This window comes from Sapajus apella, unplaced genomic scaffold (assembly GCF_009761245.1).
Source record: "Sapajus apella isolate SASKATOON/1434 unplaced genomic scaffold, GSC_monkey_1.0 scaffold13, whole genome shotgun sequence".
Lineage (NCBI taxonomy): Eukaryota > Metazoa > Chordata > Mammalia > Primates > Cebidae > Sapajus > Sapajus apella.
Window position 1 is genome coordinate 25,747,911 of NW_022436953.1, and position 16,907 is coordinate 25,764,817.

Below are 16,907 nucleotides of genomic sequence, written 5' to 3' on the forward strand. Positions count from 1 at the left end.
TCTGGCTCTGCCAGTTTCTGGGTGTGTGACTTTGAGTAAGTTACTTAACCTCTCTGAGCCTTAGATTTCTCATACCAGGAGCAGTTAGTGAGTTAATGTGATGCCCTATGCAAATCCTCTTCCTGACCACAGCTGCTCTATGCCATCACCTTGTTCATTTCGTCCATAATTCTTACCACAATCTGAAACCCTTCTTCCTACTGATTGATTTCTTGTCTGTTGTCTGTGTTACCTCCCTGTGAGGGCAGGGAGCATGTCCATCTGGCATCAGGCTGCAGCACCCATTCCCTAGAACAGTGTCTGGTACATTAGAGGCATCAGCGTGTGTTTGCTGAATGAACAGATGAATGAACGGCATTATCCTTCAGCAAATGCAGAACTCACTTGAACCATCTGTACAAAGGGGCCTGGTCCTCCTCTTCCAGATCTGCCCATGCTCACCTTTTCAATTCAGTCTGCAGATATATCTATATTTTTCTTTTTGAGATGGAGTCTCACTCTGTTGCCCAGGCTGGAGTGTAGTGGCGTGATCTCAGCTCACTGCAACCCTTGTCTCTCGGGTTCAAGAGAGTCTTCTGCCTCAGCCTCCTGAGTAGCTGGGGCTACAGGCATGTGCCACCATGCCCAGCTAATTTTTAGTATTTTTAGTAGAGACAGGATTTGCCATACTGGCCAGGTGGGTCTCAAACACCTGACCTCAAGTGATCTGCCCACCTTGGCCTCCCAAAGTGCTGGGATTACAGGCATGAGCCACTGCGCCCAGCCCAGCTGCAGATATTTCTTGAGCATCTCTATTTGTGTGAAGCATTGTTCTAGGTTCTGAATATGCAACAATGGATAAAACAGACAAAAATCTCACCTTGTACAGCTTGCATTTTAGTGGGATCAGATAGGCAAAAGAATAAAGAAGTAAAATAGAAGGAGGCTGGATGGTGAGGGGTGCTGTGGGGAGAGGAGGGGAGTGTTAGGGAGTGCTGGGGAGGGCCAGCCAGTAGGGCTGCATGGAGGAGATGCATATTAGAAAATCTCTGGATGAGGGAAGGAGTGAGTCTTCGGCCATTTGGGGAAAAAGTCTTCAGACAGAGGGAGCAGCAAGTGCAAAGGCCCTGGGGCTGGATGATGGTTAGAGTGGGAGACCGGGAGAGAGAGGCAGGGGTATCTCATGCGGGGCCTTATAAACCATGGGAGTGCTTTCAGCCTTACTCTGAGCAAGAGAAGCATGCAATGGGATTTCTGTGTGCCAGGAGTCCCTAGAGGGCTGTGTTTGTTGCTGGAAGATTCTGCAGTTGGATGGCATCCTGATGAACATGGAGCTCATCTGTCCTTCAGATGGGAGGCGGCGTTTGCTGTGAGTGCTGTTCTAGATGTGGTCTCAGCTCTGTGTGTCATTTCCTCTCTCTGGACCGCATTGTCCCAAGCTGGAGGCTGAATGGTGAAGGAGAACAGGCTCATCACCAGCCCCGCTGAACCTCAGGCTTCTTTCCAGGGACCCCTGGACAGCAGGGGTGAGCTGCTCACAACACCCACCTCCAAAGCCAATGCCTACCCAGCGTCTGCTCTTTTTCTGCCTGGGGCACTGGGATTATGGAGGTGCAGCAGGAGACAATGGGACTCTGGTCCTCAAAGCACAGCAGGGAGGTGTGGGGCGGTGGGGGGTGACCCGGAGTGAGTGAAGGAGGGTAGGAAGGAGTGCCCTTATAACTGTTTGGGAAGACTAGCTCTCTGAGCAACAAAAATGAGCAACATTATAAATATCAGACATTCAATGTCAAAAGACTGTTACAAGGGCAACAATGACTGACAATTGTGTGGGCAAGATTAGAGTTTGGGGTCATACTGACACCTGAAGCGGAGCGCTGGTCACACAGATTACGGGATGCAGAGGCTGGAAGCCAAACAGCAGCTGCCCGAAGGCGCTACAGCCCCGACCCTTCCTGCAAGGCTCCTGTTCTTCTCTCCCCCTCGTCTGTCTGACAGGTCACAGGGCTCCTGGCTCAGAAATCAGAGACCCCTCAGAGGTGGGAGGTGGGGGTGGGCCCTGGGCTGACTCCCTGCTCTCCATCTGCCTCTGGCTTCCCAGGGCACTGGTCTGTGAGGAGAAAGAATCTTTTGAAGGAGAACAGCGGGATATTCTGGGGAATCTGCTTGGGACCCCAGCTCAGCTTCAGGCAGGGGTATATGCCTGGCAGCCCCAGGGTCCCTGCTGGCTCTCTCAGTGCCCTGTCTAATGAAGGGAGGACTTGGCCACCCATGGGGAGTCCTCAGCTCTGTCAGCAGATGGCCCTAAGGGGAGGGGCCTGGAAGGGGAAACCCTCATCACAGTCAGGACCCTTCCACTGGCCTGTTTTATGTTTTGGGGCTTCCCCATGAATTCTAATTTAGGAAAGGATTCTGCAGCTTTAAAAAATGCCACATATGGCTGGGTGTGGTGGCTCATGTCTGTAATCCCAGCACTTTGGGAGGCTGAGGCAGGCGGATCATGAGGCCAAGAAATCAAGACCATCCTAGCTAACATGGGGAAACCCTGTCTCTAGAAAAAATATAAAAATTAGCTGGGCATGGTGGTGCACACCTGTAGTTCCAGCTACTCGGGAGGCTGAGGCAGGGGAATCGCTTGAACCTGAGAGGTGGAGGTTGCAGTGAGCCAAGATAGTACCCCTGCACTCTAGCCTGGTGACAGAGTCTCACTCTGTCAAAAAAAAAAAAAAAAAGTCACATATGACCCCTGTAGGGAGCTCTTCCCCATGAAGACCAGGCCTCCGGTGCTGGGATTTAGGGGCTTGGCCCTACCTCCTGGAGTGTACTGTGGGGTGCCGCTGGCTTGAAATTGCCTGGGGAAGGTGCTTTGCAAATGGGGCCTGGGTGCCAAGTCTCCGAGCTTTACTGGGCTTCTCTTGCTCTCTGTTGATCTTCATGGTAGTTTTGGGGTGAATAAAATGGAACTTTGTGGTTGTGTCTTCCATGCCGTGCTGTTTAAGCAGATGCTTCTAGCCAGTAGGTGAGGGAAGATGAGGGTCCTCTGGGAGGGACTGCTGCTGGAGGGGGTTTTCCCCCTAAACCCTCCTCTTCATCCAAGAAAGACGTCTCTAAATGGTGTCTTGCGAGCCACAAAATGGCCTTGGGACAAAATGGGGCACCTGACGGTGAAGCCCGAGGACCAACAGGGTGTTGGCAAGTGGCCCTCAGCCCCATTGTCTTCTGTCCACATGCCCAGAACTGCCACATCCGTCCTGTTCCTCTGACATCACGCATTTCCCGCCTGGGATGCCCACCTGGGCTGGCTTTGAAATGACAGCTAGGCTTCGCCACTTCCTTCTTCCCGGTATCTACTGAACAGAAAGCTCACAAGCCCTTGTTGTCTTAGGACCTTTGCTGCTAAGCACCATGGACAAAGGGTGCGGCCACCAAACAACAAAAACAGGGAAGTTTGGCAGTTCCAAACATCACACACAATTCTCAAGAAGGATGTTCCTGTACAGCTGGGGGAATCTCTCCTGTCCCTCATCCAATCTTCTAGCTCTGAGAGACAGCCTCTGCCATCCTATTTAGATGCTTTTCTTCATGTTCTCATTGCGGCTTGTACTAATACTTGCTACCCTCTGTGAAATTGTCACCAGGCAGTCTGCTTTTGTCTAGGAAGGACACTTTTCCCCCTTCTTGCTCACAGATATTTAGTATTCTTACCATCATTTTTCCCTGCTGTGCTTACGGCAGGCAGTGCTGACTGGTGGACACCCTGAGGATCCCAGACCCAGCTGCATAATCATTCTCAGCCCAACACCCCAGGAAGCAAGGGATCATAATCCCCTTCTAAGAGGAACTCAGCATGTGTCTGGTCTTGGGCATTCCCTGGTAGATGAGTAACCCTGTTCTCTTGTCACCCAGGGCTTATCAGCTACTGAGCTGACAGTGGCAGCATGAACCACAGTGAGCCTATTCTGTGTGCCTGTTCTCCTTAAGGGGAGAAGAGGCACCTGGAAGCAGTAAGAAGAGTTGTAGGAATCAAAAGAAAATCTAGGAATGAATGTAACTTTCATCTGGATGAAGCCAAAGGCAGACCTCCAGCCCTACATTCTGACTGGTAGCCGACACAGGCCATGGGTTCGTGGTACCTTTCTAGAATACAGCACAGACGACTGATGAACAGTGCATGGCAAAGAAGCCAAGTGTCATTTGATGGCCGCAGCGTCCCAGCTGAGGAACAGGCCACAGCTCATCCAGGTTAGGAAACAGAGGCAAGTCCTGGAAAGCTGTCTGCTTTTAACCAAGAGTTACTGGCCATCAGGAGTGTCTTCGTTCAAAAATCAATGTCAGGCAACCTTCTCAGTAGAGTGGTGGCGGTAGGGAGTGGATTATCAGAGTCTGGTGATGACTTCTGAGGGTTACAAAGAGCGAAGTGATATTTACCTAGTAAGTCCCAGGAGGGGGATTGTGTGCAAGGTAGGTGGAGGTTAGGGGCAGGTTTTGTGGGTTTGCCAAGCTCATACAATGTGCATGTCAAGGACAAGAAATCAAAACTGTGAAATGGCTGGAGGTGGTTTAGTGTGAGGCCATGTGTTTCTCAGCTCCTCTTGTGGAATTTGCGTGAGACCCAGAAGACTGTGGCCAAAGCTATTACGGACCTATGGTCTCCACGGAACCTTCCCTCATGCCTTCTGCTCTCTGGTCACATCCTCGCTCATGTCATCCTTGTTCTTCCAAGGTGAGGTTACGCGCACTGCACAGGGGCCCATGAGAGAATGTCCTGCCAGGAAAAACCATCCCAAAGAGATGCTTTCCCCTTTGGCACCGTGTCCTGTATTTGCTGAGCAGCCCATATCCTGCTCTGCCCCAAACCTCGGGGCAGACTTCCCACAGGTTAACTTGAACTCTGCAGGATGAAAATCAAGCCTGTATTCAGGAAACACTTGAGAGCCTTCGATGTTCACAAGTGTTTCCTGAATACAAGCTTGATTTTCATCTTCCCACAGGTTAACTTGAACTCTGCAGGATGAAAATCAAGCCTGTATTCAGGAAACACTTGAGAGCCTTCGAGGTTCACCTAGAAGGAAGTTGGAAATGGTTCACTTATGTCACTGCATTTGCAGTTGGACAACAGCCAGATTGTTCATATGACAATCGATCAAACACACCTAAGTTTCTCCCACAGATTAGACATCGACTGTTACCGAAAGCCCTCACTTCCTTTATATTGATTTATAGCAGTAGAAATATACCACCCTAGAGGGCACACCTCCTTTTAGATAGGTACCTATAAATGTCTAGGATCTTCTATTCAATTGAGAAGAACCCAGCAAAATGGGGATCTCCACGGTCATCCTTGAAATATGTCTTTTATGGGGACAAGTTCTACCTACAGGTATTATGTTTAATTATTATATTCATTAATTTCACTCCTGCAGACCCAATCATGGCAAATGTTATCTACTACTTTCCATTTCAAGGGAAGTTTTATATCAAAGAGCGGGTAGTCTTTTGCTGATAATTGTAATTGTTTGCAGGTGTTCGGGAGGAATGGCTCTTTTTTGTTTTGTTTCTGGTTGAGAAATATAAATGGTTGTAGTTAGAAAAAGCCAGTCATTCTGTCAGTGTTTTCAGTAAGTCATTCAACTAAAGGAATGATTGATTGGTCTTAGAAAAATCCCTAAAATTCAGGAAAGGTGGATGTGTACTGTTAAGAGGCTCTCAGACTTTGCAGCAATTGGCTAAACACACAATTTGTACACAATGAAAACGGGCAGAAAAGATTCCCACTGTAAACGCCCTTTATGTGGCTTCTTTCTACAAGTGTGTCTGGGCTTGATGGCTAATATTTGCCGAGCAAAATCAGGTCAAATGATTGAGCACAGACAAGATCATTAAGATTCCAAGTTTGTCTTGGAATTCCAAGTTTGTGTGTCATGCACAGCTTTAAACAAACACTTGAAACCCAGTCACTCAAGCATAGCTGTAGGTTCTTAGAGTGTCAGATGATAGACGTGAGAGTCATCGGCAAAGCACTCTGATTGCTGCGTCTCAATGGCACTTTGCAGAGATACGAAGGGAACAAGTGATTCTCAGTTTGCCTATTTGTCTCTCTGTCTCTCTCTGCCTGTGTCTCTCTCTCTATTTTTCTTTCTCACCTGCCATGTAGTTATTGTTATGTTTTCTCTTCTCTCACTCTCTCTGTTTCTGTCTGTCTCTCTGTGCTTCTCTCGTTCTCCCATCTTTTGGCAGATATCACCTTTTCTCCCTCCTTCTCCCTCTGTCTCTGTCTCTGCCCTTCTCTCCCTGCCCTGCTCACTGTATCTTCCTGTCTCTTTCATCTATCAGGCAGTTATTACCTTTCCTCCCTCCCTCCTCCCCGTCTCTGTTTCTCTCTCTGTCTCTCTTTATCTATTGAGCAGCTAGTGTCACCTTTCTCTCTCTCTCTCTGTCTCTGTCTCTTTCTCTATCTCTCTCTCTCTCTGTCTGTCTCTGTCTCTCTCTTCAACTACTGGGCAGCGATTATCACCTTCCCTCCCTACTTCTGTCTCTTTCTTCCTCTGTTTCTACTTTCTTTCTACCTTCCTTCTCTCCCTTTTTGTTTCTCTCCCTCCCTTTATTCATTTCTTTCTTCCTTCTTCTCTTTTATCTTTCCTACTGCCATTTTTTTTCTTTTGTGTCACCTTTTGCTAGATTCATGAATTTCAGGAGACAGGGTAAAAATCACCTAATTTTCAGATAACTTCCAGCACTCTCATTCTCCCCTTGGACTCAGTGGGGAAAGCTATGAAGATTCAGATTCATTTGGGAGGTTGTCTTCATGAAAGCAGCACCCCCAGACCCAGCTCTCACACCCAGGTGGTAGGGAGCAGGCCCACGCCCTGTGACCAGCATGTGCACACAGTGTGTGCATGGTGTGGAGGGGCTGGAGGCCACCGGGCCCAGGACCTCAGGGGAGTGGAGACTGAGCATCCTCATCCTGCCTTCATCAGAAGCATCTGAAACTGGGAGGCCACATCCTCAGCCCCAGCTCTCATCAGTACCAAGTTCACCCTCCAGATTGGCTCTGAATTGTGACATGGAATTCACATCAGCCACTATAGACCGGAAGTGAATTGCCTTGTCTTTATCGACAAAGGAACAACAGGCAGCAGTGCTCTTTGGTTGAGGTAATTTGTAGTTTGCCCATGATGTTATGTGTGTGCATATGGACACGCATGCACACATGTGTGTCTGTATTTGCCACTCAGAGGTGGGAATTAATGCTCTCTGAAGTGGACCTGTATTCTCTTATTTAAATCTGCTAACATCCCTGAGGTTAGGAACAATTATTTCCACATTTCAGATGGGGAAACTGAGGCTCAGAACGGTTATTGGCTTGTCCAAAGACGGCACTGGTGAATGGCTGGGTTAGGGCTTGAATCTGGATGAAAGTTCACCAGCATTCAGATGGCAGCTCTGGCCACTGGCCCTTGCTGCTCCTTGCAAGGAGCTGAGGTGTTGAACTGAACCATGGCATCTAACTCAGTGTTTGGAGCCTGGCCACAGAGCTTTGCACTGGAAGTACCGAGGTGGCAGGCACCTGTCAGCTCTGGTCTTCATGCGAACTCTTGAGAAAAACTCAGTTTGCCCAGGTTTGTGCTGTGGTACCCACTGCTGGCCCCAGAAATGCCCCTGCTCTGTCACTTGCCCACATGGAGACTCTGAGAGCCTCAGTTTACTCATTTATATGAGGGTTATGTTCCAACCCATGCAGTGTCTGTCTGGCAGGTGGACAGAGCCTCAGAGCTATTTAGTGTTACTACTCTAGACATTTTCCTAATGTTTTATCCAAATGCGGCTTCTTAAATGTAATCTGAGCTCTTGGATTGGATCCTGGAACAGAAAAGGAAAAACTGGTGAAATCCAAATAAAGCCTGGAGTAAACTTAGTAGGAAGGTACCAGTGTTTGTTTGTTTCTATGAGAAGCACTTGAACCCAGGAGGTAGAGGTTGCAGTGAGCTGAGATTGTGCCACTGCACCCAGCCTGGGTGACAGAGTGACAGTCTGTCTCAAAAATAAATAAATTAATAAATAAAATAAATCATTTTCCAGAAATGTGCCAATTCTTACTCCTACCAGTAAAAAACATGAGTAGCAATTTCTGCACTTTCACCAGCTCTGAAGTTACTGTTCAAAAGTCTTGGCTGAACTGCTGGATGGAAAAATGGCATATGGTCAGTTAAATTTGCATTTCTTAGCTTATAGTGAGAGTGAACCTTTTTAAGCCATTTGCACTCCTTTACTTTGAATCGTCTGTTTATGTCGTTTGTCCAAATTTTGTTAAAGTTGGTGTCTTCTTTATTGATTACATAAACTCTGTGTTTTGTGTACTGATACTTTAGCATTATATTGATGACACATATTTTCCCATTTTGTGGTTTGCCTTTTAATTTTGATTTTGATTTTCTTCTGCACACATATTTTATATTTTTGTGTAATTAAATGTACTGCTGATTTTCTTTGTGATTTCTTCTATTGATTTTTTTTTTTTTTGAGACGGAGTCTTGCTCTGTTGCCCAGAGCAAGTGGCACGATCTTGACTCACTGCAACATCTGCCTCCTGGGTTCAAGTGATTCTCCTGCCTCAGCCTCCTGAGTATCTGGGACTACAGGTGCCCGCCACCATGCCTGGCTAATTTTTGTGTTTTTAGTAGAGACGGGATTTTACCATGTTGGCCAGGCTGGTCTTGAACCCCTGAGGTCAGGTGATCCACCTGCCTCAGCCTCCCAAAGTGCTGGGATTACAGGCATGAGCCACCACGCCTGGCTAGTTTCTTCTATTGATTTTTAAATCTAGAAATTTCTAACAGGAATCAGATAAAAATGTAACTATTCTCATTTTTGTGCATTTAAAAAATAGTTATTTAATTCTGAAAATTATTTTGCTTTCTGGTGTGAGGTAAATATCTGACTTAGGTTTTTTTCTAGATTTTAATTTTTATAGCTATAATTTACTTTATCTCACTTTATTTTACTAATTTTGAGCAAATAATTTTTTGAGTGCTGTTACATGGCAAACACAGTACTAAACATTTGACTTATGTTTTCTGACTTTTTCTTCACAATAACCTTATGAAGTAGCATAATCACCCTTTTACAAATGAGGAAATGAAGACCAGTGAGGTCGCCTGACTTACCTGTGTTCAGAGAAAAAATACAGGGCGGAGCTAGAACTTGAACGCTGGTTGTCTGCTTCCCAAGTCCATGGGGAACACAGGTTCTCCCATCCCCATTTCCATCTTCCTAACACCCTGCCCTGTTGATATTTTTTATTTTTCAAGAATTTATCAGTTATTTTTAGCCTATTTAACTGTCCTGAGGAACTGTAGAATTATTTTTTGAAAGAACTAGTCAAACAAAGAAAAACCCTTTAGTAAAAATTATATGAAACCTATGAATTAGTTTCGAACGATCAACATTTCTATGCTCAGTGTTTCCATCCGGAAACCTGGCTCTTCTCTGTCTGAGGAGGCGCTCAAGAAGTTTTGCATAGTTTGTAGTTTTATTCTTAGGAGGTTGTTTCGGAGCGGTTTATTTATAGTGTCTCTACTTCCTTAGCGCTAATTTTAACTTGGACCTTCGCCTCTGCCTGGCTCCCTTCTGTCCATCCTGCCTGGTATAGCTCAGTGATTGTCTGACTCGAGGGTCAATCAAATGTGACCTGCTGTCGGGCTCCTGAACATCCCTCCATTGGAGCCCTTAGTTTGCTATGCTCTGCTTGCTTACCTGTATGTTTGCTATGGCTACTAATTGCTTACCTGTGCATTTCACCCCCTAAAGCCTAATTCCAAAGGGCAGTGGAGGTGTGATATAATCTCAATGTTCTTCCTGCCTGGTGGAAGAGCATCTATTATAGCTGCAGCTCAGTATGTAGTTGTAAATGAATTCTCCCTTACCACCCTAATGACATTGCTGCTACTGTTCCTTTTACATATGCTGCAGAACAGCACTTTTCAAGCTTAGTGTGTTAGAATCATGGGAGTGCTTCTGAAAACACAGCGTTGAGTGCCACCTCTAGAGTAAGCCTGGGTGAGGCTAAGACTTCACGTTTTCAACAAGTTTCCAGGTGCTGGATGATGCTGCATGGAACCCAGTTTGGAATCATTTCTCTAGAAGAACTCTTTTCTAATGTGACTGAGACAGGTAGTTGATTGGTTACTCAAAAAAGTTGTTTAAAATGGGAAATCAGAAAATATGATACAGACAGTTTAGATGTTTTGTTTTAACTTAAACCATGTAATACATACACTGATTCCCTAATTTGTTGATGTAGGCCTCTCTCTCTGCAGGGATCTTCAGTAGTCCTGCAGTATTTTTCTGGCATAAACCACACCCATTATGCATCATCTATTATTTCTAATTTTGGTTTCTCTAAAGAGGAACCTGAAATTAAAAGGAATTGCAAAGCAAATAAAAGTACAAAAGTTCTATTGTTTTATACACCTTTCTTCTACTTTTTAAAAAATATATATATCTTTCTTCTACTGAATAAACTAAGTTGCTAAAAAAACATCAGGTGGGTAGGCCTGCAGGTGGGGTGCACCCACCTGATGCTTTTTAGCAACTTAATTTATTCAGTCTTTCCAAAGCATTCTGCCTTATCTTTGTAGAAAGACATCTTTCTTTTTGCACCCATATTTCACTAATTTATTTCATATTTAGGTTAATGTCATGCCAGGTGCCACTGGCACAAATAGGTTTGGGATTCACATTTGACACTAGATGACCACACAATGCAGCTGATTGGAGTGGAACCTGCCAGGCGTGCGAAGTGTGCTTGGCTCACCCACACTCATGCTCAGTGGGTTACAGAGGATGGAGGGCTTCAGTTGACCTGGCTGGGGTTTAGCTGAAGGTTAGTGAAGAGAATTTCCTGCCTGCTGTTGCCTCTGGGGTACCTTTTATCCAGAGTTACCAGATTCCTCAAATAAAAATACGGGACACCTACTGAAATGTGAATTTCAGATACAAAATATTTTTTTTCTTTTCTTTTTTTTTTGTTTTTTTTTTTTAACCCTCCCCAACCTCCCTACTCACCCCATCCCTCCCTTTCCCCCACAACAGACCCCAGTGTGTGATACTCCCCTCTGTGTTCGTGTGTTCTCATTGTTCAACACTCGCCTATGAGTGAGAACATATGGTGTTTGATTTTCTGTTCTTATGTCAGTTTGCTGAGAGTGATGGTTTCCAGATTCATCCATGTCCCTACAAAGGACACAAACTCATTGTTTTTTTTATGGCTGCATAGTATTCCTTGCTGTATATGTGCCACATTTTCCTTGTCCAGTCTATCATCAATGGGCATTTGGGTTGGTTCCAGGTCTTTGCTATTGTAAACAGTGCTGCAATGAACATACGTGTGCATATGTCTTTATAATAAAATGATTTATAATCCTTTGGATATATACCCAGTAATGGGATTGCTGAGTCAAATGGAATTTCTATATCTAGGTCCTTGAGGAATCGCCACACTGTCTTCCACAATGGTTGAACTAATTTACACTCCCACCAACAGCGTAAAAGTGTTCCTATTTCTCTGCCACCTTGCATCATCTGTTGTCTCCAGATTTTTTAGTGATCGGCATTCTAACTGGTGTGATATGGTATCTCAATATGGTTTTGATTTGCATTTCTCTAATGACCAGTGATGATGAGCATTTTTTCATATGTTTGTTGGCCTCATATATATCTTCTTTTGAAAAGTGTCTGTTCATATCCTTTGCCCACTTTTGAATGGGTTGTTTGTTTTTTTCTTGTAAATCTGTTTTAGTTCTTTGTAGATTCTGGATATTAGCCCTTTGTCAGATGGGTAGATTGCAAAATTTTTTCCCATTCTGTTGGTGGTCCGTTCACTCTAATGATTGTTTCTTTTGCTGTATAGAAGCTCTGGAGTTTAATTAGATTCCATTTGTCTATTTTGGCTTTTGTTGCCAATGCTTTTGGTGTTTTAGTCATGAAGTCCTTGCCTATGCCTATGTCCTGAATGGTTTTGCCTAGGTTTTCTTCTAGGGTTTTTATGGTGTTAGTTTGTAATTTTTTTTTTTAGTATAAATGTGTCCCATGCAATCTTTGGCACATACTTATATTTAAGAACTATTTCTTGTTTATCTGATGCTCAAATTTAACTGGACGTCCTATATTTTATATGATAATTCTACTTTCACCCCATTTTCTGTTGACACATGTTTATGTCTCTGTAAAATATCCACTCCTCTCTTTTTTATTTTTATTTTTTTGAGATGGAGTCTTGCTCTGTCACCCAGGCTGGAGTGCAATGGTGCAGTTTTGGTTCACTGCAACCTCCACCTCCCAGGTCCAAGAGATTCTCCTGCCTCAGCCTCCTGAGTAGCTGGGATGACAGGTGCGTGCCACCACGCCCAGCTAATTTTTGTATTTTTAGTAGAGATGGGGTTTCACCATGTTGGTCAGGCTGGTCTTGAACTCCTGACCTTATGATCTGCCTGCCTCAGCCTCCCAAAGTGCTGGGATTACAGGCATGAGCCACCATGCCTGTATCCACTTCTCTCTGGGTAGTTCCTGCTCGGAGAGACCCGGTGAATTTCTGCCTCTGAGGTTTCCACTTCTCCTCTACCCTGGGCCCCTATTAGGCCAAACACAAATGATCACCTGATTGTGTCTGCCCAAGTGGCCTGTGAGCTCTGGAGGACGGAGACTTACTTTTTTGGACAAATTTCTTCTTTTCTCACTGACCTTTAATGCTTCGTGGTGCAGTCAGAGGTTCTTCCATATTCACTGTTTGAATTAATTAACAAGTGACAAACCCAGTGAACTCCCAAACTAAAATGTGGTATTTAGTTTAATTAGGAAGGGTGTCAGATCTAACTCTTGTTTTCAGATGACCTCTCATTTGGCCTTTTTGCTTTGCAGCAGGTTCAGCAGCAGTAACAGTGATAGACACCACAGAAGCTGGTTTACAGGAGGCTCACGTGATAACTGGTAATGCTGTACCTAAGCTCTGGGGCTGGGGAGTTGCGGTGCCTAAAGCCACCCCAAGGAATCAGGAGGGCCTGCTGCAGAAAATTCTGCTGGGCTTTGTTTAAAATAAATAAATAAATAAATACACACACACACACACACACACACACACACACACACACACACACACACAAATATTTGAGACAGGGTCTTGTTCTGTTGCCCAGGATGGAGTGCAGTGGCCCCGACATGGCTCACCGTAGCCTTGACCTCCCAGGCTCAAGCCTTCCTCCTCCCTCAGCCTCTGGAGTAGCTGGGACCACAGGTCCACACCACTATGCCTGGCTATTTTATTTTAAGTCTTTGTAGAGACAAGGTCTCTCTATGTTGCCAGGCTGGTCTGCAACTCCTAGGCTCAAGTGATCCTCCTGCCTTGGCCTCCCAAAGTGCTGAGATTACACATGTGAGACACTGCATCCAGGCCCTGCTAGGTTTTAGACATAGGACAGGAAGAACCTCCTTTGGTGGGGTTGCCAGGGTTGGGCCCTTCAGCCCCTCCCTCATTCCAGCTGACAGGCCCTGGGCCTCCATCCCCACCCCTGCCTATGCACACCTCCTGCCTCTGATCTTTGCCCCCAGTCTGCCCCACTGGGTGTCCAGGGGGGTTGTACCCAGTCACCAGGGCAGCAGAGGCACATGAGTACAGCAGCATCTAACTGAGGACTTTTGGATATATATAATCCCTTATTTTTCCTCTTCTTTTCTAGGATTTGCAACAGAAGAAAACTCTGTTCCAGTTAGTACTTCAAATGGTAACTGCCTCTACTCAGTATTTCTTCATCTTACTAGAGTCCTGTGTGGGTATGTGAGTGCCCGTTTGTGCAAAAGCATAGTTTAAGTCAGTTGACTAGCAAGTGGGTAACCTTCTTGAGCCTCAGTTTCTCCATGGGATAGAGTTGAGAATTAGCTAAGATGATATGTGTAAAGTTCTGGTACAAGAACTGAGGTTTCCATGTTAGCAAATGCCCCAAATCATCTGCCATGATTAGGCTTTCAAAATTGGCACTTTGGGGCATGAGGGAGGGAGGGAGGAGAAGAGGTATCAGGAATGTGGAAGTGTGAAGTGCAGGGTTGCAGGCACCTTAGAAACAAGCCTAGCTCTCCCGGTGACACCTGGCAGGCTGCTTTGTTTTCTGAAGGTAGCGCATCCAGAGTAATTCCCATCACAGTGCTGTGCTCATGTGGGGCACTTCCATTGGTGAGAGAAGGAGTTGCCATGGGCCGGACAGGTTCTTCACAATTGGAACGTGACTTGAGGGGTCAGGCCAGAAGCAAGGGGGACCTGAAATTGATGATGCCACACGGGCCCCCTCAAGATACAAGGTTGGCCAAACTCTACTGAAGAGTCAGGAAAGTTGAGCTTACGTTCAAACAGGAAAACATGCTGAGGAATCTGGGTGTCAGATGGTCAGGTCTTTTTGGGGTCTTTGCTCACGGTGTAGGACAAGGAATAGAGAAGTGAAATGTCTGTATCTCCCTCTAGGTTTGGCCCTGAGGCTGGTGAATGGAGGTGACCCGTGTAAGGGCAGGGTGGAGGTCCGGTACCAGGATTCCTGGGGCACCGTGTGTGATGACTACTGGGACACCAATGATGCCAATGTGGTCTGCAGGCAGCTTGGCTGTGGCTGGGCTGTATCCGCCCCAGGAAATGCCCGGTTTGGCCAAGGCTCAGGGCCGATTGTCCTGGATGACATGCGCTGCTCAGGATATGAGTCCTACCTGTGGAGCTGCCCCCACAATGGCTGGCTCTCCCATAACTGTGGCCACAGTGAAGATGCTGGTGTCATCTGCTCAGGTGGGCCTCCAAGAGATAATGCAAATGTGTAGCACAGGGCAGAGAAATAATAGCAATTATACCTATTCCTCCCTAAGCCTCTGTTTCTCTAAAAGGCAAATGGAAATAATACTAATATCTTAGGCAAGTTATTTTACCTCTAAGTGCTTCAGTTTACATCTCTGTAAGCCAAGAGGAAAAACCCTTCCATCGTGAGTTGCCACAAAGACCAAATGACATAATATAGGTGAAATGCTTAAAACAATGAGTGGTAGAAATTGTGCGATCAGTCATCATCATCAGTGATATTACTCTAGTACCTAATTCTGTTGTGTGCTGACTGTGTGCCAGTTAGTAGGATAAGAACTTCATCTACATTTTCTCTTTAATTCTCCCAATAACCTTAGGAGAGAGAGTGATTCTCGATAAATGATTATCTCTGTCATTTTATGGGAAAAAAAGGCATTTTCATCTCCCCTGGTTTTTGTCAACACATCACTTGACTTTTTTGAATTTATATCCAAGTAATTGCTCATCTGCACTTTAAGCAATTTCATTCCGTTTGTTGAAAGCTAGCAAATTAATTCAAAACTCTCAAACTCAGCTCCTCAGGCCCATACATGCGAGCTAGATGGGCTAATTTTTTTCAAAGAAATAAGAAAAGCAGTGAGTCCCACATTTGTGCACAAGCTTAATTTGCTTTTCTACCATGATGAAGGGTTAATTGTATTTTAGTAAAATAACAAATTATCTTCAGCAGGAAATATACAGGAGCAAATGCATAAGTTATTACTAAGTATTTTATTAAACTTATTTTTAAGATATTGAGAACCTTTTTTTTCCCCATTTATTTATTTTATTGCATTTTAGGTTTTGGGGTACATGTGAAGAACGTGCAAAATTGTTGCATAGGTACACACGTGGCAGTGTGATTTGCTGCCTTCCTCCCCATCACCTACATCTGGCATTTCTCCCCTTGCTATCTCTCCCCAGCTCCCCACCCCCCACCGTCCCTCCCCTATTTCCCCCCAACTGACCCCAGTGTGTAGTGCTCCTCTCCCTGTGTCCATGTGTTCTCATTGTTCAACACCCGCCTATGAGTGAGAACATGCGGTGTTTGATCTTCTGCTCTTCTGTCAGTTTGCTGAGAATGATGGTTTCCAGGTTCATCCATGTCCCTACAAAGGACCCAAACTCATCGTTTTTGATGGCTGCATAATATTCCATGGTGTATATGTGCCACATTTTCCCTATCCAGTCTATCTCGATGGACATTTGGGTTGGAGAACCTTTTTTTTTAATCACCACATTTCCAGGGCTAGTTTTGCATTTTGCCTTGGATACGCTAAAGACTTATGAAATTGTTATCAATTTGGATTCCATTTCCAGAACAGACTATAGATCTGTTGATGGTGGTTTATGTGTAGCTGCCACAGCTCTACTTCATGGCTTACTGTATTGGTTCAAAGGTGGGTGTTTTGGTCAGGATTCCTGTGGGTGAAATACATGTGTCTGATTTTTCTTTTATTTCTTTTCAGCCGCTGAATCAGATCATCTCACAACACATAGTAAGTACATTGAAAAGAATATCCTGTATTAGTTTATAATTTTTGAATCCTATATAGTCATTTATATCTTAAGAATCATTGCTGCTTTTCTGAGCTTTAATGAATGGCATAAGGACTCCATAAAACTATGATTTGTGTCCCTTATTGAAATATAAAGGCAATAGAAACTTCTTTCAGTACAGCATGAATGGACCACATGGTTATACAGTTGTGTCTGTGTGTGTGTGTTTCAATTTTATTTTGTCTCACCCTTAAACTTCATGCATGTCAGAATCAACTAGAGTATTTGTTCAATAGGTCCTTGGAATTCCTCTTCCTCCCTCTAGAGACCCTTATTTGGAGGGCCTGAGGTGAGGCTCAAGGATCCTCAGTTTTACAAAATCACACAGGAGGGTGGTTTGCAGACCACAGTTTGAGAAACCATCCTGCATGGCCCAATACTGATTAAACTTTGGTGTTTGCAGTGTAATTTTGGAAGCACTACTTTGGTCAGAAGTTACAAAGAAAGTGACAGAAGTGTGTGTGTGTGTGTGTGTGTGTGTGTGTGTGTGTGTGTGTGTGTG

General features: G+C 45.0%; 1 protein-coding gene across 1 annotated transcript in view; it reads left to right on the forward strand.

Annotated features, from left to right (window-relative positions):
- Nucleotides 1-5,191: 5,191 nt before the first annotated feature.
- Nucleotides 5,192-16,907, forward strand: part of LOC116554062 (deleted in malignant brain tumors 1 protein-like) — a 54,975-nt gene continuing 43,259 nt past the window's right edge. The window contains exons 1-5 of the mRNA XM_032281908.1: nucleotides 5,192-5,359; nucleotides 12,898-12,963; nucleotides 13,710-13,754; nucleotides 14,486-14,797; nucleotides 16,315-16,344. Of these exons, the coding sequence (XP_032137799.1) occupies nucleotides 5,299-5,359; nucleotides 12,898-12,963; nucleotides 13,710-13,754; nucleotides 14,486-14,797; nucleotides 16,315-16,344 (514 nt within the window). The 5' untranslated portion in view covers nucleotides 5,192-5,298. The remainder of the gene's footprint in view (nucleotides 5,360-12,897; nucleotides 12,964-13,709; nucleotides 13,755-14,485; nucleotides 14,798-16,314; nucleotides 16,345-16,907) is intronic.